At 42.2% G+C, this 22,500-nt stretch overlaps 1 protein-coding gene across 1 annotated transcript in view; it reads left to right on the forward strand.

The window, feature by feature from the left end:
* chchd6b (coiled-coil-helix-coiled-coil-helix domain containing 6b) overlaps positions 1–22,500 on the forward strand; it is a 77,648-nt gene that overhangs the window by 28,777 nt on the left and 26,371 nt on the right. Inside the window, exons 5-6 of the mRNA XM_079509316.1 lie at positions 2,271–2,354; positions 14,933–15,003. Of these exons, the coding sequence (XP_079365442.1) occupies positions 2,271–2,354; positions 14,933–15,003 (155 nt within the window). The remainder of the gene's footprint in view (positions 1–2,270; positions 2,355–14,932; positions 15,004–22,500) is intronic.

Here is a 22,500-nt window from a genome sequence, read left to right on the forward strand (position 1 = left end):
GCTCACTCTTTTCCACCACTGGTTTTGTGTTCATGTGCATTGTACATCCACTATACAGCCATCTCAAGCTCAGGCTCAGGGAAAGCAGCAATTTTAGTTTCAGTGCAGACTTTATCCATATAATAGATATTTGCATCAGTACGCACGCAGAAGAACTACGCGTGCACGCACGCACGCACGCACGCACGCACGCACGCACGCACGCACGCACGCACGCACGCACGCACGCACGCACGCACGCACGCACGCACGCACGCACGCACGCACGCACGCACGCACGCACACACACACACACACACACACACACACACACACACACACACACCTGTATGTACCTGTACATTAATGTAGGATGATTCGCTACTCTTGTCAACACACATTCTGAGTTCAGCTCAATGGTCTATAATTAACCCATGATAGATAACATCATCACAATACAATGTCCAATAGGTTGGAGACACTTGAAAGCCATATTGGTATGCTCTAACTAGACTTGAACAAGATGCACAGCATATGATATAATAGAGAAAATAGAATAAGAATTGTGTACAACATTACACAATTGTGACAGTGACAGCAATGTGACAGTAATTCTTCTTATATTTATCTATCTATTAGGCTATTTAGGATAGTTATCTGTAAATAACAGCCAGTATTACTATGTTATGATTCATCATTCTGTAGGCTGTAGCTAAATAAAGGCAACTTGCAAGTTTACAGTTGTTGAGCTAGTTTAACTTAACAAGACAATATCAAACGTAGTGGTAGGCTGGTCTGGTGCATCTCAGAAGCAGGACTGGTAGCAGGTAGAAGGAAGGCACTGGAGCAACATGGACAGTTGCTCTGTCTGTTGCTCTTTTTATTCAACAGGGTGCAAGCAATAAAATGACAACGTTTCGTATATCTATAACATATCTTCGTCAGGTCATATAATAATTAGTTATTATCAATCAGTGGGCAATACTAATACAGTTGTTTAATGATGACTTGATTATAGATCCATGGTTGAGCTTGCATGCAAACAGTGCATAAAAGCTCCTTAACCTCTTGATTTTACTTACTTATACCCACAGTTGAGTTAATTTCCTTTTATTTGCTCCATCAAATCATCAAAATACAGCATCACTGTCATCTTTATGTGGAATGTGTTCAATAGTAGAATCACTGCCATGTTATGATCAGCAATGCTTGCCAGTGTCTAACATGCTAAAGGTTTTGACCATATCTTTGTATTCTCTTTGCAGTTTTGCTACAACTTTTCATAATCTCATAGTCTGTTTTTATTTTTATTTTATTTTCTTCAATGATACAGACTAATTTTGACAAGAAATAATTCCATTCTTTTTCATTAAATGTGGTTAGAGCAACTCCTCTATAACTGACTGTAAAACAAGTGTTTTGGGCTGTATCATGTAAATTCATGTTCTGGCTTCAAACTGTCATTTCCTCATATCAAATCCCACATGATGTTTAAGCTGAGCCAGTGACTTGTTTTCACAGTATACAATGTTGTTCTTTTCTTCTCTGGTGTTTCCTGCCTCCTGACTTCCTGTGCTTGCATGCTGCTACGCCATAGCCTAGACTGTGGGCCTTCTTACAGCCAATCTGCCAGTTTTCTGCCAGGCACAGCTTGGCACAGCAGGCATAAAGCGCTTCACCTCATCCTAATGCCAACCTCGCCATATCAGCCGCTGCTTCACTGTGCCAGTCATACATGTATACCACCTGAATGGTCTCGTAAGTTCTGATGGATCATGGATCACAGGGGATTGTGTAGCATGTATGATATTAATGTGTTTATGTCAGTTCATTATGATGTCTAGTAAGTAGAGGATAATACTGTATGCGGCAATATACATGGGTATTGAAATGTAATACACATCATAGGGATATAAAATACAATCCTGGATTCATAACTTCACACCCTGAATTGCATTACCTACCTAGAGATCAAATTAAATGGTGTGAATGTAGTCTATTTCTTGTTAAGAAAACAAAAACACTGTTCTATTTGCTTTTAGAGAGATTAATTCAGCAACAGTAAGCCAAGTTTATAAACAAATCCACTGTAGTCAATCAGCATGAATTATTCCATCGCCTGAAGAATTTTGTAATTCTTTGCTTTTTTTGTCATGCTGTTATGCTTGTGCTCTGCTCTGTCCTTTTCCGTCTCTCTCTCTCTCTCTCTCTCTCTCTCTCTCTCTCTCTCTCTCTCTTCCCCCTGTCTGTGTGTCTGTCTCTCTTTTTTATACCTTCTTTCTCTCTTTCAGGCCAGACAGTTGGAGAGGAAAGACCGGGAGTTGGCAACGATCTCAGCCTTCTATAAAGAACAGTTAGAAACACTGGAGAAGAAGGTATTGCACATTTTTACTTCTTCAAAACCCCAAAAGGCAAAAAATGGCTCATGTGATGCAAATTTATATTTCCTTCTTTTTTGTCACGTATTTGTCACGACTCACATTTGTAGTGTTAATTTTGAAAGTGCAATATTTGTAATAGATGGTGGTTTATTTGCACACATTTATAAATAAATATATACTTTTAATTATGTTGAAGCCTTTGGAAACTTGGCTTCAAGTAGTAAACAAGAATAAGACTACTAACAGCCCCTAGTGGCCATGCTGCTCCTTACACCCACCTGGATCACTCAAATATTTTTGATTCTTCCTCCAGGAATGAATAGTACTCAGAAAGTTTCATGGCAATCTGCCCATAAGATTTTGAGACAACTTATGCTTTAGGTTAGGAAATCTTGGCGTTAGGTTGGTGGTTATAACATGGAATGGCGCTAGAGGAAAGATCATGGGATCACCAAAACAGTTCATACTTTGTTAACCTTTAATGGCAATATGCTTAGTAGATTTTGAGATAACGTGTGCAATTTGAATGTTTTGCTTAAGGGTGGCGTTAGTAACACAGACCCGTTGGATCTGTTTCTTAGAGGGGGTGTGGTGAATATGAGGGTTTTGGGGGAGGGGGCATAAACTACATGATGTGGCACCATTATTACCTCTGCCCTGTCTGTCCGTCTGTCCTCAGTCTGAGGTAGAAGTTTACACCATTATTACCTCTGCCCTGTCTGTCTGTCTGTCCTCAGTCTGAGGTAGAAGTTTACACCATTATTACCTCTGCCCTGTCTGTCCGTCTGTCTGTCCTCAGTCTGAGGTAGAAGTTGACACCTTACGAGAAGCCCTGTCCGTCTGTCCTCAGTCTGAGGTAGAAGTTGACACCTTACGAGAAGCCCTGTCCGTCTGTCCTCAGTCTGAGGTAGAAGTTGACACCTTACGAGAAGCCCTGTCCGTCTGTCCTCAGTCTGAGGTAGAAGTTGACACCTTACGAGAAGCCCTGTCCGTCTGTCCTCAGTCTGAGGTAGAAGTTGACACCATATGAGAAGGAAGTGATGAGAGCTCCCGACCTAGCAGTTTCTTGTTTCTTGTATTTTTTATTACCTTCTTTTGCCCATAATCCCATATAGGCTAGTCCTCGTTAGCAGCACCTTCGCACATGTGGCTAGGCTTGTTCGATATTGATTTATTTCCATAGATTCTTTTCTACATTTAAAAATGACCGACTTCAAAGTCTATCCACCTACAGCCATTAAAAACCAATCTAATCATCTGGATCTTGAGGTCCCCATGGGACATGGTTCCAATGTGGATCTGTGGCCGTCCTCTTCATTTTCACTGGCGTTAAGCTTTCGTCAGTTTCGTGTGTCAGAACCTCAGTGCACAGTGAACAGTACTCATTGGGGCTGATCCGTTTCATAACATGAGTGAATCCATATATTTTCAAAACTCCTGCTGGTATATGCATTTCTTTATGAATGTAAACGTCTGTGTTACCTAATTTGAGTTTCTTACTTGTGGAGTGTGAGACGTGTGGTACATTTAGGTGGATGTGGTTGCATCCATCTTTCCATTCTCTTGCTTGCTGTGTGCCCATACACGCCCATACACGCATACTGGCGACCCCTCCAATTGATTTGGGGACTCCTTGGGGGGTTGTGAGCCCCAAGTTGATAACTTGCGAGATTTCTACACTCAAATGTACAGTACTTTTTTCTTCACTGTGTCTGTTGCCGGCAGCACTGTGGTCTTTTCGCATAAATAAAGAGCTGTTGAAGCTGGTCATTGTGTGCTTTTAAGAAATTATTTTTTATTTTTTTCACTCAAGCTCTGCCACCTCCTCTCCTCGGTGCTAATGTGCTGCTGACCGTAAAAGCCAGCAGTGGAATGATTTAGTAAATGCTATGCTCCCTTTATTTTCCTTTTTCATTTAACATTCCACACTTGGACATACTGTAGAATAGATGTTATCCAAAGGCAGGATGTGCGACTAAAGGTCAGGACAAAGTGCCTCATGCTTTTAAGCGTGGATTGACAACTAGAAGCTCATCAGAAGCAGGAAAGAGCAGGAGGACAGCTAGGGCAAACAAGAGCGTAAAAAGAAGCAGCTTTTATGGGAATTAAGTGGTGTAGTCGACGTTCAAGAAAAGCATTTGGATAAAGCAGACATGATGCATAAAGGTTACATTCACTGGCATTATTTTTCTTTACTCTCTTTCTGCATACACACATTTACTCAGACCTTCCCTGCAGTATTCAATATATGCCCCCCCCCCCCCCCCCCATCTCCCTCTCCATATTGGCAGTGGAGCCCATCATCTGGGATTCAGGTTGGGGGGAGGGGGGGGTTACCTTATCTGTTCCAAGGCACTCGCCTCCTCAGTCCTCTGAGTAAACCTTTTACATAGCCAAGTTAAATGGAAGGGCCTCCATACGCCGCATGGTGAGCAGGACTCCTTCGCCATGCTTGACGGAAAGGGACTGATTGGTGGAAAGGGGGGTGGGGGGAATGGGGGATGGAGGACGCTCTATCTTTCTTTTCTTTTCTTTTTTTTATGTCATTTCTTTTCCCCCTCACTCGGAGCTGACCAGAATGTGGATGAGGGGGCGAAAGAGGGGGGTGGGGTACTGAGAGAGATAACGTGGCTATATGGACGGTGCATTAAACAGACAATCTGTCCCGAGCCAGCGTCTATCTCTCTCCCTCTCCTGGCTTCATCTCGTCTCTCTTTTTCCATCAGTCGCTCCATTCATTCAGGCCTTGCTTTCATGCCTCCTTCCCTTTCTCCTATCTATCATTCTTCCTTTCACTCTTATACCTGTTGCAAATTCCAGTAGGTCTAATAGCCACTTAAAAGCCTGAATACATGAGCATTGATATGTGTGTCACCTTCATAATAGCCAAAGCACAAAGCAACTAATATTCCATACTCGGATTGAAGTTAAACTTGAATGGAACTCATGAGTCAATACTATGTAAACTCAATGTGCGTCAAAAAGAAAAAATAATAAATATATATTACACATTCACAGTAACTGACACATACGTAGTATACATCCTATCACATTGGTAACTAGTTAGGAGAATGCCTTATTAGGTAACACTAGTGACTAATATAATGTTTGATGTGTGTCTTGAATCATGCCCCCAATTTGTATAGTAATCTGACCTCTATAACAGATGGTCTCAGGCATGGGGTACCCTACTCATCTTCATATGTACTTCATATTTATGCTTCCTAATTTGGTGATTTGGCTCCTAAGCTTTCTGAAAATGCTATTTTATCTCAGACGCTTGCAAATGAGACAGAGCTGTTGTGTAGCACTAGCATGCGCCATGCAGGGCTCTCCTTGGTGTTGTTAGTGCAGAGCTGGAGTTGAGGTACAGTAATGTGTGAAAGCCTTCAGAATGCTGATGCGGTTTATATAACAGTGAATAGCAGTCAGCTCTGCGTCTTTAGACTGAGTCACTGGACAGAGCTTGTCTATAAAGCTTTATTGATTTTGTACCCACATACTCAAAAATACATATACAATACATGCATCCAGCACACACACACACACACACACACACACACACACACACACACACACACACACACACACACACACACACACACACACACACGTATGAATGAATTCTGAAGTCTTGATTGAGAAGCCAACATTAAGGCTGGCTAGATTAGAGGGAGAATCCACTGGTAATTGATGTGTGATCATCTCCTGAATCAACATTTAACTGTGGCTTAGCAACCACACCTTCTAGCATAGGCTGATAACGTGTGTGTGTGTGTGTGTGTGTGTGTGTGTGTGTGTGTGTGTGTGTGTGTGTGTGTGTGTGTGTGTGTGTGTGTGTGTGTGTGTGTGCGCATGTGCGTACGCGTGTGCGTGTGCGTGTGTGCGTGTGTGCGTGCGTGTGTTTGTGTGTCATATGTGAAGTCAACAACTGCAGTCCGGTTTTCAACCCTTACTGTGTTTGTCTAAAGGCTGTAGATACTGATTGAGTCCGCTAGTGAGACAGACACAGTGTGCATGTGTATGTACATGTGTGTGCCTACTGGCGCGCTACGAAGGTACTGTGATGGAGTGGCTGATTCAATACAGAGCTTTGTAGTCTGTTTCCTCGCACAATCTCTGTCTGTCTGTCTGTCTGTCTGTCTGTCTGTCTGTCTGTCTGTCTGTCTGTCTGTCTGTCTGTCTGTCTGTCTGTCTGTCTGTATGTCTGTCTCTCTCTCTCTCTCTCTCTCTCTCTCTCTCTCTCTTTAGGACTCTCAAACAAGAGAAGGCAAGTTTATTTGTATATCACAACCAGGCCATTCAGAATACCTTACACAAAACACTGAGCATTAATACAAACAAGCTAGCTATTAAAGAGTCAAGAGTAGAGCCGAACGAATGCACAGTAGAGTAAGAGTTTGGCCGATATATCGGACATTTGGATTTGTTTGACAGCATTGGTATCAGCAATTATGCAATTGTTGATGTGTCCTGATATATCTGCTATATATATATATTCTTTTTTTTTACCTATAAAGAAAAGTAGATCTACAAGCTCATACCTTTTGAAGATTTCTGAATGATGCTTAAGTACATAATGTTCAAAACATAGTTTTCTAAATTGATTTCTAATCGGTAATCTGTGGTCTGTCTAGGACTTTCTAAAATCTAGATCGCCAGATCCCAAAATCTGACATCAGTTGGGCTCTAATTGAGAGGATGGAAAATATTATTTTGTTCCTTACAACTGGTGCACAAAATCACAATGCTGCATCTCCTAAATGGACTATGCAGTTGGAAAGCAGACCTGTCCCAGATTACCTGAGAGGTCTGGTTGATTTATAATGTAGCCGAAGTTCAGAAATGTTTAGCCTACTCTTTATAAACCATCAGTAGTATTTTGAAATCAATTCTTTGACAGACAGTGTTAAGTTCTGAGAACTGGAGTAATATGATCCACATTCTTGCTCTTAATGAGGATTTGAGCTGCATCCTTCTGAATCAACTGCAGGTGGCTGGTGAGTGGTGACTGGTCCATTTGTTTTAAGAGACCTTTACGGACACCATCATTGTAGTACAATAGTCTGGGAGTTCACTGGCGACATGGACATTGTTTTCAAAAGAGAACGAGAAATAAGTCCTTTAAACCTTTATATATTTCTTAAGTTAGGCTGATGTTGATGTTGTACACAGTAATTATATTAATGTGGCTGTTGAAGTCACATCAAGTTCATGACTACAAGACATATTTCTGGCATGGGTTGTTTTCCTTTTTATCATTAGTGATTGAAGCTGAGCACTGACTTACTTACTTGGCTCCAAAAACTGAAAATGTTGGCACATCCAATAGTGCAATAGTTCTTTGCACTTAATCAGTGCCTGTACTGGACCATAGTCCCCGGGCCCGATGATATGGTGTAAATGTGCGTCATTTGCATTGTTATGGTATCATGTTTTGTTGTTTTCCATAATCTGAGCCTCAGACTTGAGGAACTCTGCATTTTTGTCTGCTCAGAATGATCTGTTATTACCTATGGACAGATCTGTGAACTGTATTTTTTGTTTGTTTGTTTTGTTGGTCACCGGCCTACTTGAACGATGCAACCCGTTGTCAACTTGTCATAACACCCGTTTTAACTGTCTTAACTGTCTTTTTCCCCCATGGAGATCTCTGTATCTGTCTGTCTGTCTGTGTCTAAAGAGTGCAAACTGACTGTGAAATGTGGAGTGGTTAAGTAATCAATTGTCAGGTGTGGGGTTGCCATGGCAATCAATTGGTTGAGGCAGAGGCTGGAAATTGCACAGGTGAGGGGCCTTTGGCTCATTAGGCCCACTGGCAGAGCCAGAGCCTTTTGTGGTGTTTTTGGAGAACCGTGGGTCCGACCGACTCGATACCGGGCACTGCACTCCCTGTGGGGGTGTGGATCGCGTGTGTCTCGGTTGAAGTCGGTAGGGCAAACGGTTCTCGAGTTACGTGCATTACAACCATACACACACACACACACACGCATTTATAGTAGGATTACACTTCTATCTGTGCCATCACATACGACACTAACACACAATTTTCCAAGGTATTTCCTCCTGTCTCTCTCCATGCCATGCTTCAGCTTCCCCAGTGACTTTGTACACAAGTCTCACTTTGTGACACTGTAAATCATGTTACACCTCAACCAGCCAAAATTCTCACGTCTCCCCCCTGCTCCGCTCCCTGCACTGGCTCCCAGTCGCTGCCCGCACAGAATACAAAACTCTGATGCTGGCATTCAAAGCAACCAAAGGTATGGCTCCCCCATATCTTGCAAGCATGATTGAACCCTACAAACCCTCCCGCGCACTCAGATCAGCCAATGCAGGAAAGCTGGAAGTACCCTCACTAAAAACGCCGGGACAACGCTCCACACGTCCCAAACTCTTCTCCCTTCTGGCCCCAAAACTGTGGAATGCACTCCCCGTTGCAATCAGAACTGCAGCATCACTCCCAATCTTCCGCCGTAGTCTGAAGACCCACCTTTTCAGACTCCATCATGGCACTTATCCTACCCCCTTAGATAGCACTTTTTAGACTTAGATAGCATTTGAAACAGACTTATAGCATGTCATGTAGACAGCACAATAATTGCATTGTATGTAGTCATAGCACATCATAGTACATATGTATAGCATAGTATAGTATATATGTATAGTTAATATGTATAGTGTCATTATATAGATATGTTCTAGTTACGTTCTTAGCTTACGCATGTTTCTTGATAAATGCATTTTATATATGTGATGTATTCCCATACTTTTGTTCTTGCCTAATGTAAGTCGCTCTGGATTAAGAGCGTCTGCTAAATGCCTAAATTGTAAATTGAAATTGTAAGCAAATAAACCTTGGCCTTGTTACTGCTAACTGCTCCTCCTACCCTGCGGGGTGTGTGAAGTGTTGATTTAACCACCCTGACATCCCTACTTTGGACATGTATAATATAGGCATGTCATTGATGTCCTGTCATTTTCAAAACATTTACAAATATAGCAGAGCTACAAGTTCAGCTATTTTTGCCGTTCCACAACAAGCACTGTAACTATATATCATTTACCACTATATAGTTATAGTGTAGAACCAGCCACCCATTTAGAACAATTTGTAAAACAATATCTTTATTATAGTTATATAGTGCGTTGTGTTGTTGATGACACTGAACTCTGATTTTTTTTCTGCGTACCCTTGTCAGATCATCCTTTCAGCCACTGCCCTACTTGAAGCCTTTTGGACTGAGCTTTGGCAGACAGTCCTCTACCAATAAGAGGTTCATTTCACCTCTAAACTAGCATTTAGAATGCCCTATCCTCTGTGATTTTCCCCCCTGCCCTCCATCATCCCAGGAACCTTGGGGCTTTAAGCCCCTGTGGGGCCCTTTTCATCTTGGCTCAAACACTCACCATCCCACAAGGCTTTCTATCCACTAACTTTCAACTTTCTGCCAGTATGCCCAGGGATCGCTTGGCCTAAAGCTAAATGCTAAGTCACAAACTTATCATTACATATTCCCAGAGAGACAGTTGAAGTGTTAGATGATTTGTCTCCACCAAGAGGACAGACCGCCTGTCTCAATGTAAAATAAGGGTCAGCTTAATGCCAGTTATTCAGGGTATCAGTGTTAGTATGATGACATAAATGTTTAATAAGTGCTAGTTCCAACCTCTTTGACTGTGACTGTGATGTGACCTGTGACTATGGAAGGATGGAACGACCTGTCTTTTAATTTAATATGAGTTACGCTAGAATGGGTTGTTAGTCCCCTGGAGGTGTGGCCTTTAAGTCCAGTCCAGATACAGCGCCAAAGGGGTGGGGGGCTTAGCAACAACTGCAGCCAAATCCTGAATCCTGTCCTGGATAATCCAATATACTGTAACACAGCCACCAAAGCTAACTGGCAGGAATAAACACTTACACCCTGGGTTGTTCGGTATTTTCATACAGAAACTTTCCACTGCAAGATGCAACTGGTCAAGTCAAATACAATGTAAACTTTATGAGAAAAAGAGGTTACGCATCAGCAATGGTTTTCAGTGGAGTGCCAAACCCAAATCCAGTATACATCAAGAAATAGGAATGTAAAAAATTCCAAAAAAGGTAGCATATCCAAAAATGTAATAAATGGCGGACAAAGTACTCACATTTCCATTTCTTTATTGGCACACACCAAAAAGGAACGCTTACGCATTTCGGCTATGCAGCCTTCATCAGAGCATCAAGTGAAAGTAAATTTATACAATGTAAACTTTAAAATAGTTTAGGCTCCTCTTTGTTCTGACATTGATTATGTTATTGGAAGCTATTTGTGAGGTTGCCTTTGTGTATTCTGCTCTGTTGAAGGAGTGAGAGACAGGATTAGTTACTTACTTACGCCTATCGCCCAACCTTGGGCATAGGCCACGAACAAGAGCTCTCCAGGCATCCCAGTCCTGGGCCATTTTCTCCAGCTGTCCCCATGTATGGCCAGATCTCTTCACATCTGCATCTAGGTCACGCCACCATGTGTTTCTTGGTCTGCCCCTTTTCCTTCTCACTTGTGGGTTCTGGAACAGGGCATATCTTGTGATACTATAGATGCAGGCTTGCGAAGGGTGTGGCCAATCCATTGCCAGCGTCTTTGGAGAATTTCTTCTTCCACAGGGTGTTGGTTTGTTCCAGGTTGCTGATTGTGTCAGGAGAGCGGATTCGGAGGATTCTTCTCGGGCAGGTGTTTATGAAAGTCTGGATTTTTGTTGTTCTCCAAGTTTCTGCTCCATACAGCAGACAAGGCATTACCATGCATGGAGTTAAAGATCCTGATCTTTGTTTTTTTGGGAAGATCTGAGGATCCCCAGACATTCAGCTGATGGAAAGTTGCTCTTGCCTTTCCCATCCTAACTTTCATGTCAGCGTCTGTCCCGCCAAGTTTGTCCACGATACTGCCTAGATAAGTGAAGCTCTCCACCTCCTCTAGTGCTTCACCTTCTAATGTGATGGGAGTAACGTTGTCAGTGTTTCCTCTGTGGTGAGGCCAAGGCGTGTTGAGATGGCTGAGACTATGTTTGTCTTCTCCTGCATTTGATGTTGGTTGTGGGCTAGAAGAGGCAGGTCATCAGCAAAGTCAAGATCGTCTAACTGTGTCCAAGGTGTCCACTGTATGCCATTTCTTTTCTGTGCTGTGGATGTCTTCATGACCCAATCGATGGCCAACAGAAACAGAAAAGGTGACAAAAGGCAGCCTTGCCTCACTCCTGTCCTCACCTGAAAGGCATTTGTGAGCTGCTGCCTATGTATCATCCCTTCATAAGAGTTCCTGATAATTTGATATACTCTTGTTCGTGTTTTTGTTTCTTTTACGGGGTGGAGTTGTTAGCCCCACGGCCCACGCCCAACCCCCAACCTGGAGGGCCAGGCGCTGCTTTTCGTTTGACCTCTCCGCTGAGACCTTGGTTGAACCTACCAGGGGTATGACCCCCGTCGGTATAGCCCTCAGAATCACAGAGGCACACAAGCCTCCCCACCGCAACAAGGTAGCAATACACTGACGGTGCCTCCTTTGCCTGTGCCATCTTTTGACACAGAATCAAATGTTCTATGGCCATGATTCCCCAGGAGCCTGGATGGCTAAATATTTTTTGAAAAATGAATGGGTTTTCTATCTGTGGCATCACAAACTGGCCGCCACTGTTATGCCCTATAGATGACGTATATAAAAAAACAGACAATGTCAGGAGTACCATGCTGGATGATCCGTTTTGAAATAATGAGATATGAACAAGTCTATGTATTTTGAAGAAGGTTTGTTTGATCCCATATTTTGCTGCTCACTCACTTCAATTATCTATCTATCTCCTACTGTATCTCTCTGGAAATATGGGAGATAATTATGGAAAAGCTGTAGTGCCTAGTGCAGTGGTTATTGGTTTAAAATGGTGATTACTGCGCAGAGAGTTGAGAGTAGTCTGTTTGAGAGGGAGGGAGCACGGTGGAGTGGAGTGGCATGAGATTGGCTTCCTGTCTGGGGCATTACAAACCATATTGCATCGGTTCTGTGTACTGTATGTGATCATTTTTCTCCCAGGGCTGATCACGCTAAACATTATCAGCCGTAGTCTAATAAGCCAGATATCCACTGGCCAGGCTGAAAATACTGCACACCTTGGATTTATTATTTTGAACAGACTGTGTAACATATAACGAGGACTGCCAACGTAAAAACATATATATAATAATGATAATAATAAGGGTAATAATAATAATAATAATAACTATAAAAAATCGCGATAAGGCAGGACCAAGCAGGAATTCAATAAGCAATAAGAATAATATGCACAATTAGCCATAGAAATATGGAAGACTGAACTTGAGAAAAACCATGGAATTGTGACAGGGTCCGTTTTAATTGTGTGTGTGTGTGTGTGTGTGTATGTGTGTGTGTGTGTGTGTGTGTGTGTGTGTGTGTGTGTGTGTGTGTGTGTGTGTGTGTGTGTGTCGGGGGGGGGGGGGGGGCAGCATTCTTGAAGACTCATACGCTGAGTTGTCTGTACTCAGATGATTTGAACCCATAACCTTGTGTCCCGAAGGCGAGAGCCCTACCTACTGAGCTAGAGCTATCCGGACACAATCAGTTGTATTGTTAACAGCAAAATCATTCAAGAAGGCAATAAGCAAATATTATATACTTTGAGTACCAACGCATAAGTACTCAAACAGATCTACATGTGTAAGGCCCGGGATTCGAACTTGTGCCTCCCGCGTGAATGTCCAACATCTTAACCACTAGACCGAAAGGATATCCCTCTGGACTGGGGGAGATATTAGACTTTTGAGGCAATCAGGCAGTGGCTCTGAGCCACTCTGCATGCTCATAACATGTCACATCACAGATCAGCTTTGTACCCATTTTTGTATTAACAATAAAATCGGCATGAAGGATTACTAAAGCTATCAAATGCTGTAATTGTAGTTGGGTATAATAAATTAACACCACACCTACCATCAGTTCCCAGGACTTCCAGCAAACTTACAACACTAAACCAAGCTAATCGTCATACACTGAGTTGGCAGTGCCCAGATTTGAACCCATGAACTTGTGGTCCAAAGGCGGTAGCGCTACCTACAGTGTGTTCACTGTTCATGTTTTAAGGCTGGTTTCAGTGCTATTTGGCATGACCCTCTACCATACTGTAAAGTTGCAAAAGCATATGACGCTGCATGTATGTATTAGGGACAAAAGAAGAATTTTCACAAAACGGCAATTTTCATTGGCTCATAAAACCTTCATTTTTTCACTTAAAACGTACTATACTTTCCCATGTCCAAAGTTCACGTGTAGAACTTTTCGTGCATTTTGATCAAAGATCCTGGGAGGAGATGCATTTTAATTGATTTTCATATAATTCAAAATGGCGGGTGATCTAGAGGTCAGAGGTCAAAAGTAAGAGCACGAAACTTGTTCGGCATGAGGAGACGCATACTGTATGTATATCGAAGATTCATTGCTGACGGTCAAACGGTTCATGAGCTATGCATGGTCAAAGTTTGCATTTTCAATTGAGTGCTATGCGCCACCCTTTGGCCAATGGTTGTGGGCTTCGCATCCTCACCGTTTGGCATGGCCCTCTACCATATTTCCAAATTTCACGAAAACCAACTGCACGGTTCAGCCAGAACTGCTATTTTTGGCAAGGAGGAGAAGAAAAAAACTAACAATAACAATAAAAGACCAAGTCCTTTCAGGACAGCTTGGTCCTTTACAATACAAAGTCCATTCATACCCACATCTCTGAAAGAGACGTCTCAATGTGCAAATACTATTATGTATTTTGGCTTTAACATCAGTGACTCATGGTGTATACGCCGGTACCAACCGGTGGATGACCGAAAAGTGCATCATCCCTGACTCCTGATGCTCTCCATTTTTTTGTCTCTTTTCTGTCCTATCTAAACAAAAATTACTGTACAGTATGCTCATGGCAGTCAGCCCCTACTTTGTAGTTAACACTGTGCTGTACTGATTATACAGCATACCACTAAAGTTTAGTGTGGTGGAAATTAATGTGCCCTCAGACTTGAAGCCTCAGCTGTGTAGTAATTGCTGTTTAAATGCCAAGGTTCCTCACACAAAATAAAACTTTATGGAGGTGCCAAGGGGCCATCTATGATCAGATTTGTTAGCTACGCCATAAGGTTTATAGGTTGCTAAGTTAACGAATGTGACATTTCAGATGATGCTTTATGTGTTAAGCCCATTCTAGACGGCTTATTACAGCTTGGTATGAGAGTTGACTTCTCAGAAGTCAATAAAACAGTTGACAATCTGGGGATATGGGGACTTGACTGAAGGTTTTATTTTCACTTTTTAATGTGCTTTTGTTTCTTCATAACAATATGAACTTGAAACTGATTGATTTTAAAAGCCGGGATCCTTATTAACATATGCCTGAACAGCCCATTTTCTAGAGGACATTCATCAAGATCGAACACAAGGAAAATGTAAAGAGTATTAAAGTCTGACCTAAAATGACTTCCTCTTTCCATCTCTGTCTCTCTCACTCTTTCTCTCTTCCTCCTCTCTTCACACCAGAACCTTGAAAACTACAAGCAGACAGCTGAACAATACAACGAGGCAGCTAACAAGGCAGAGGCTCACATCCGGTAAGTAATTGCTGTGAATTAGTTAGTCTTATAGCACCAATCTCAGGAATGCTAAAAAGAGCCTTTCCGAAAATTGCCACTGCCTTATTACATCCTGAGCCCTTTTATGACTTCATTATACTGATGTACCTTTCCCTGGTGAGTCCAATAGTGTCAGGGAAAGATTACTTATGTATAGGCTGAACTGGTGACCGCGCTCCTAAATATTCACCAAATACTATAAATTCAGAATCATCTGGCCCTCTCAGCACTAGTAGGTAAGCATCAAACTAATATTTTATCTCTATTATAAAACTAAAAATATACAATAAATATAATATAATTATTTTTTAAAGTTTTTTATAGGGCTTCCCGATATTCGATTTTATCGATTATAAAACAATCAACGTCGATGATATATACAGTATGTGATAGGCGTAATCACTTTCACTTTCAAAATCTTTCAAAAAGAGCAGATCTACAAGCTCACACACGATGTGACACGTTATGTGCTTGTAGATCAGGTATTTTAGCTACTTTTTTTCCCCACACTCCACATTGAAATATATAGATACAGAACAAGGTTTCTGCCCGACAGCAATGATTGACTACCCCAGTCTTCAACACAAAACGTCTTGTTATGAAGCTCGTGTGGCAACAGAGCTACAAAGTGAAAATGAAAAACAGCATGGTTTTGCAAAGAATAGAACGGTCCCTGTGGGATGGCAGCCGAGTTTTGAACACAACAGCTGTTGGAAAAAAGTTTCATTCTGATCAGGGTCTGTACCGTACGAGCACGGACTGTGCCTCCATGGTGCTGCCAATCCACACTCCTTCCACAGCATCCATTCTCCCCCCCATTTGAAAAGCGAGAGCCGGGAGGCTTGGTCAGTGCCCACGTTGTCAGAGTGCCATTCATTCTGTCCCTTTCCCATACACATGGTGAGTCATTATCACTAAGCTGACGGGTGAGAGAAAACTGATTCATTCAGCCTACTGTGTTATTTTCCTCCTCCGCCTTGAAGATTTGGGCATTGTCACCATATTTATTTTAAACCATCCTCTAAAACAGTGGTTGTCAAACATTTTCATGTTAAGGATCCGCATTTGAAAAGATTTTGTGCCAGGGACCCCGTAAGAGAATATTTGTCAACATTTGTTAAGATTTAGCCAACAAATATATCAACATATATACATATATATGTTACAGTACCAGGAAAATCAGATTGAAAAAGGAGCGCTCATTTTTTACGACATCGCCGCCCGTGCTACAAAACACTCCCAAGCACTCAGCTCATTGGCTAATTGAGTCATGACACGACAAATGAGAGAAGCGCTTTCAGTGTTGTTAAGATACGATAGGCCTGTGCCTCATATCGATGGACTCTGCTGCCCCCACACCCTCCCTCCATTCAAATCCTAACAACAAGCATGGATTAACGTGATTGACAGTACTACCAGTACCCGCAACAGAACAGAAGTGTCATGTCTTAAGGAAAAACAAAAGAGATGTCAAAAGAATATAATAGAACTGAGTGGGCGGGAAAACAAGGGTGGCTAGAAAGTGTGACAGAAGATTATGTCCTCAAAGAAACGGCACAGACTGCTGCCGAATTTATGGTAGAATCTATGATGTAAACAACATGCATCAGGTGAAAGCCACGAGAAATGTGAGAAGCAGCTTAGAAGCCTGCAAGGAGCACTGACACAGTTCCTTGTTCGCCAAGAGGCTAACATGGTATGTGAAATATGCATGTTAAAACCCAACTCTGGTTGTTGTTACTTTGCTTAGTAGTTTCCAAATATGTCTAGTACTATAGTTGAACTACTAGGTAACCAGAAGAGTGGACACATGTATGAGAAGCCTGTGTGCTTTGGAAAATGGTTTGCATGCAATAAGGTAAAGTATACATGATTTGAACGTGCTTGTTGAACATTTGACTTTCCAGGGTAACCATGTATACTTTACATTAATTCATGCGATTTTCCAATGCATACTTTTATTATAGGCTTTTTCAAACAATTGCTTTTTTGAAACAATTGCCAATTTCAAACCGCGAAACATAAACGATACATATCTGCTGTATGGTTGAAACATTGCATTTCCTTGTGATTATAGTATAATTAGGACTTGTTACAACCATATTACAGTAAGTGGAATGCAGTAATGCAGGTGTAAGACCTGTTGTGTTTGTACTGTGCATTGTTACTGTATATGGTTTCAGGTATGTGAATCCGCCATAGTCTGAAATCTCACCTCTTCAGACTCCATTTTGGACCGTAGCACTTGCACTAGCCTTGACGACCTTACAGGCGTATGCAAAGTCTAAACTTATGTAATTTAGCATGTTATTAGATTTATAATTTAGCATTTTATTACATTTATAATTCAGCATTTCATGTAGACGTAGCACGTACAGTAGCACTCTATTATGGATACACTTAGCTTCACTGTACAGATAATCTACTGTACTGACAGATATTAGGTTCTTGCTTATAGTTCTTGATGACTATTTCTATGTATTTGATGTATTACCTTGTGTTGTTCTTGCTTACTGTAAATCACTCTGGATTAAGAGAGTCTGCTAAATGCCTAAATTGTAATTGTAATCTGCAGCTGATAAAAATCTTAAATCTCTTACTCCTGTCCTGAATTTTGTTATTACTGCTGTTCCTACTGTGACATCTGAATCTCCAGGATTACATGATGCTTCTTAAGGGGCTTCAGGGCTGTATAATACTATTTGTGGCCCCCCAGAGGGCCTATTCTAGGGGTGTCCACACTTTTTAGACTTGAGAGTTACTCTCAAAATGACCAGCTCATCCAGATCTATCCCACAAAAAAAAATATTTTCCCATTGATACAAATAGTTAAAAAATGTACCTGAGAGGGCTTTGGAATAGCGTCGCTGGCATTACATATTAGACAATTGGGGGGGGGGGGGGTTGTACCCCTGGCCTATACAGTAGGATATAAGAGATAACTGTGGTTGATTGGCAGCATCATAATCTGAACAGTCAACAAGCCACTGATTAGGCTCCAAAACACACGCACGCACACACACACACACACACACACACACACGTACCACCCCTGCTCGAATCAAACCCCACTTTGCTTTTTAACTAATAGCTACAAAATTGTACGGGTTAAAAAGCTCAGTGAGCTAGTAGATCAGCTGTTTTAGACATTTTCTTTCCATATGACTAATGACGTACATTATGATGAGTAAACAACTCTATCTGCTCAATAAGTGAGTGTTAAAGGAATTGACATATCAAGGAATCTCATTTGAACCCACCACTTATTATTAAGCAGTGCAGGGTGGGTCTGAATTCTCAAAGGGCCCTCTACAATATCATGTCAATAAAAGTCATCTGCATTAGGGCTGGGAAATATATATTATATTAATATTGTGATATTAAAGTGTTATATTTTCCTTTTCAAAATCTTTTTATTCAGGTTTTTTGTAACAGAAGCCCAGGGGCAAGTATTAAACAGACGCCAAACGTGATTGGCTGGAATGACAATTGTGCTGATTTGATTGGCTGAGCACGGATTGTGACGTACTGTGTGATGATAAGAGTGCCCCTCACTTCACACTAGTGTGATGTTATTTTTATATGTGGTCCTCCAAATGCCACACCAGTATTGTGTGAACTGGCCACAGTGGGTCTTTATTCAGGGTGTTTACTGGTTTCAGGTTATATGATGCATACTGTAGGTAATGACCACAGTCTCCATGCCTCCGGTGGTCCATGGAGCTGAATAGGCCCAAATTTATGTCCCGCTTACCTTGGTGCCTGCATAACTTTACTGCACACAAAATTCAACTCAGCGAGATATATATATACACGCACACACGCACGCACGCACGCACGCACGCACGCACGCACGCACGCACGCACACCCACGCACACACACACACGCACACGCACACGCACACGCACACGCACACACACACTTTATACATACGCAACACAAACTTGCAATTCTCCTCTCTATCTCTTTCACACACACACAGACACACTTTGTATTCAGGCAGCCATGTGCTCATCATGTTCTGTCAGTATGTGGGCAATGTTTCATTGTGCCGTGGTCACGCTGTCATTTCACACTACACTGACCACCCAGTAATTATTCTATTTACTGACGACTGCAGGCAGGGAGCACAGCATAGCTCTACACAAGTCTTAACTATCTCTTTCACTTATTTTTCTCCTGCACATATACCGACTCATTTTCTTGCTATTGATTGCTCTCGCGTCCTCTCTTCCACACTCCTGCTGCTCCTGGCTCACTTTTACACCTAGTCCCCTGTTCTCGCCTTCTCTGTCTGATCAAACAGCTCTTCCTTTTTTGAACCTTAGGTAAGAAAGGTAAAGGTAAACTCATGCCCTGCCTACCTCCATCATTGGGTGTTTGTGTGAGAGTGTGAGTGAGAATCAGCGCGCTAATTTGAATGACAGGGGGCCCCATATGTGTTCAAATTGACATTCAATTAATAAAGTCGTTGGAGCATGCAGCCAAAGCGTGTCAACCTGCTGATCTCCACCCATCCTATGAAAGTAATACAAACTAGAAAAAGTGCCCTTCTGGGCACAGGTCTCCACCAGGAGGATAGGAGTGTGTGAGATGTTTGGCAAAATGTTTAGGAGTAATATAAACATGTTTTTTTGTTTGTTTGTTTTTTGCAACAATTTTCTTCATTTTGTTGAGGAAATGCAGAGCCAGATCACTCATCGAATCTCTGAGGATAGAATTCTGGTTGAGCAGGACATTTTGAACGAAACGGGCCACTCCTGAAAACTTTAGAAGGCAATGTTAGCCAATCAGTGTATAATCTGATAAATCCAACAGACTCGTCTTGATCACATGACTACAGAGATCATGTGTACCGATTTGCATGAGATTTGGATGAAATCTCTAGGGAGTGCGCATACATACGTTGTATACAGATTGATGAAGTTATAGCTAAAAACAGGAATTGGCCTGTTATAGCGCCACCATGAGGCTGATTTGGAAAAGAATGAGTGGCATGTCATCCTTGGCCTAGTGGAAATGTGCGTGTATAATTTCACGGAAATTGCACACTGTGTTTGATGTGTGGCATTTTGTTCGAAACGGACCAATCATGTGAGCTTTGGAAGCCAATATTAGCCAACCAGGATGGAAGATGGGAAATTGTGCAGATCTGTGTTGATCACATGACTATGGAGATAGTGTATACCGAATTGTGTGATGTATGGATAAAATGTGTACGAGTAATCTACAGAAATGTGTTTTGCCTAAATTGGCCTCATGGTGGCGCTATAACAGGCCGTTGAGGAATATTTGGGGCAGAGATTCGTCGTTGGCATCCATGGAGTGTGTGTGCAAAGTTTGGCATGGATCGGGCCAACGGTACCGGAGATTAGCTGATAACGGACGGACGGAAGGACGGAAGGAAGGGAGGAAGGACACACACACGGACGGAGTGCAAAACATACTCTCTCCCATGCCTTCGGCCTGGTGGAGACAAACATACTCTCTCCCCATGCCTTCGGCCTGGTGGAGACAAACATACTCTCTCCCCATGCCTTCGGCCTGGTGGAGACAAACATACTCTCTCCCATGCCTTCGGCCTGGTGGCGACAACTAAAGAGACCAACATGGTAGGACCAGTTATATGCGTCGCATCGTGACACGTTGTGAGCTTGTAGATCAGCCATTTTCAAATAGCCAATAGGTTAGTAGAAGTGCTCGTGTGGCATGGTCCATTGGCTTGTTTTTGAGCTGGTTACTCATACCTCTCATAAAATCTGGCACCATTTGTCCAGATTCCCATGTCTGTTTGTAACATGTCCAATTAGTGAGCCGGGCTGCTATCTTACTGTACAGTAGATTATCACGTTGTCCTCCAAAAGCACTGGAAGGCTAGTCATTATCAGAGACAGTACCTGCAGTCACATAGAGTCATTAAGCCTCTCTCTGCATCTCTAACTGAAACTGAGCGAAGACTGTGTTGTGTGTACTGTTGTCTCTCTGACGCACACACAAGGATATCGATGCTGTCGAGTGGAAACTTTGTATGTACAAAGGTTGAACTGTTACTTTTCAGGAGATTTAAAAGGAACCTACTGAGCCCAGGTGTAGCTCAAAATAATACGATGTTGAGGCCACATTTTACTATATTGAGCACTCAAAAAAGTATTTTGTGGCCATGAGGAGCCCGATCTCACCCAAACACGGTGAAATAGCACGGATTGGCAATTCCGTACATATATGCCTATAAAACCACAAAATCCATACATATTGCACCTACACAGGTTTGACCACGACGGAGGTGTGGCTTTCACTAGTATTGTATGTATGTAATTGCCAATCCGTGCTATTTCACCGTGTTTGGGTGAGTTCTGGTTTGACATTATTTACTGTGCTATTGGGTTACAATAGGGTTGCCATGAGATATAACTCGCACCCACATTTTAAAGCTTTGGTTAATAATTTTCATTGGTTAAATAGTATATAATACTGCCCACAGGCAGTATTATATATATATATAGTGGAATTGTTGACGGTATAAAGAGACTTGCGATGGGAGTGCGATACCAACCCACCCGCTCCATAAAGAGCGCATCTCACCCAGCATCGGCAACAGCTCGAGTGAGTCGTCTCGCCGCAACTTCTCCTGATTGAAAAGTTATCAGCATGACACGCAAACACGCATGCACACATGCAGCTTATCTTGTTCCCACGTGTCACCTGTTTTAATGAAACACTCCTTATCCCTTCCCATCTCTCTCCCTAGAATCCCACTGAGGGAGTTCAGTGGGGATCAATCAGCTAGGCTAACAGAGTGTGAATTGTTCTCCTGCACCCCTATCTCTCCTCCGGCACTCAACCTGTCAGCGTATGACAGCGTAGAAGATACAGTATGTGCGAAACTCTGTCTGTCTTCGGCCCACGGCATGAACTTGTTTTTTGATTCTGACTTTGATTCTTGAGACAGACAGAGACTTCATAAATCCTTTCCGGGGAGTTGAGATTGAACTCTGTTCTGGAGTTTTGAGATGTTGTCGTATTGTCATTGTTCTGATGAAGCTCATTATTTTGAGTCTGTCATGAAAGAAATGAATGGCATTAATGATCATAATTATTGCTGTTACATTACAGCAATTTCAGAAACTTTGCTAAATCAGTCTGAAGACATAAGGCTTTCCGGGGTAGGTATGTCGTTCTGTGTAGGTTCTGCATGTGCTGTAAGATTTCAAAAAGCTTTAATGGGGGGAGGGAATATTTTCCGTTATGGGTGCATCATGGAAGCTTTATGAGGTCTTGTACTATGCAAGAGACATGCTCTGTCACTTCCTTTGATCTCACCCTGTCCATGACACCTTTGATCCTCTCCTCCCTTCCCCTCCACTCGTAATATTAAAATCCAGGCGCATGCAGCTACCATCACCACATCCCCCTTATCATCCCACATTAATAACCTCTATACCAACCTGTTCTCACAGCGGGTTTGTATGATAATG

Source organism: Electrona antarctica (assembly GCF_951216825.1).
Source record: "Electrona antarctica genome assembly, chromosome: 9".
In the NCBI taxonomy this organism is placed as follows: Eukaryota; Metazoa; Chordata; class Actinopteri; order Myctophiformes; family Myctophidae; genus Electrona; species Electrona antarctica.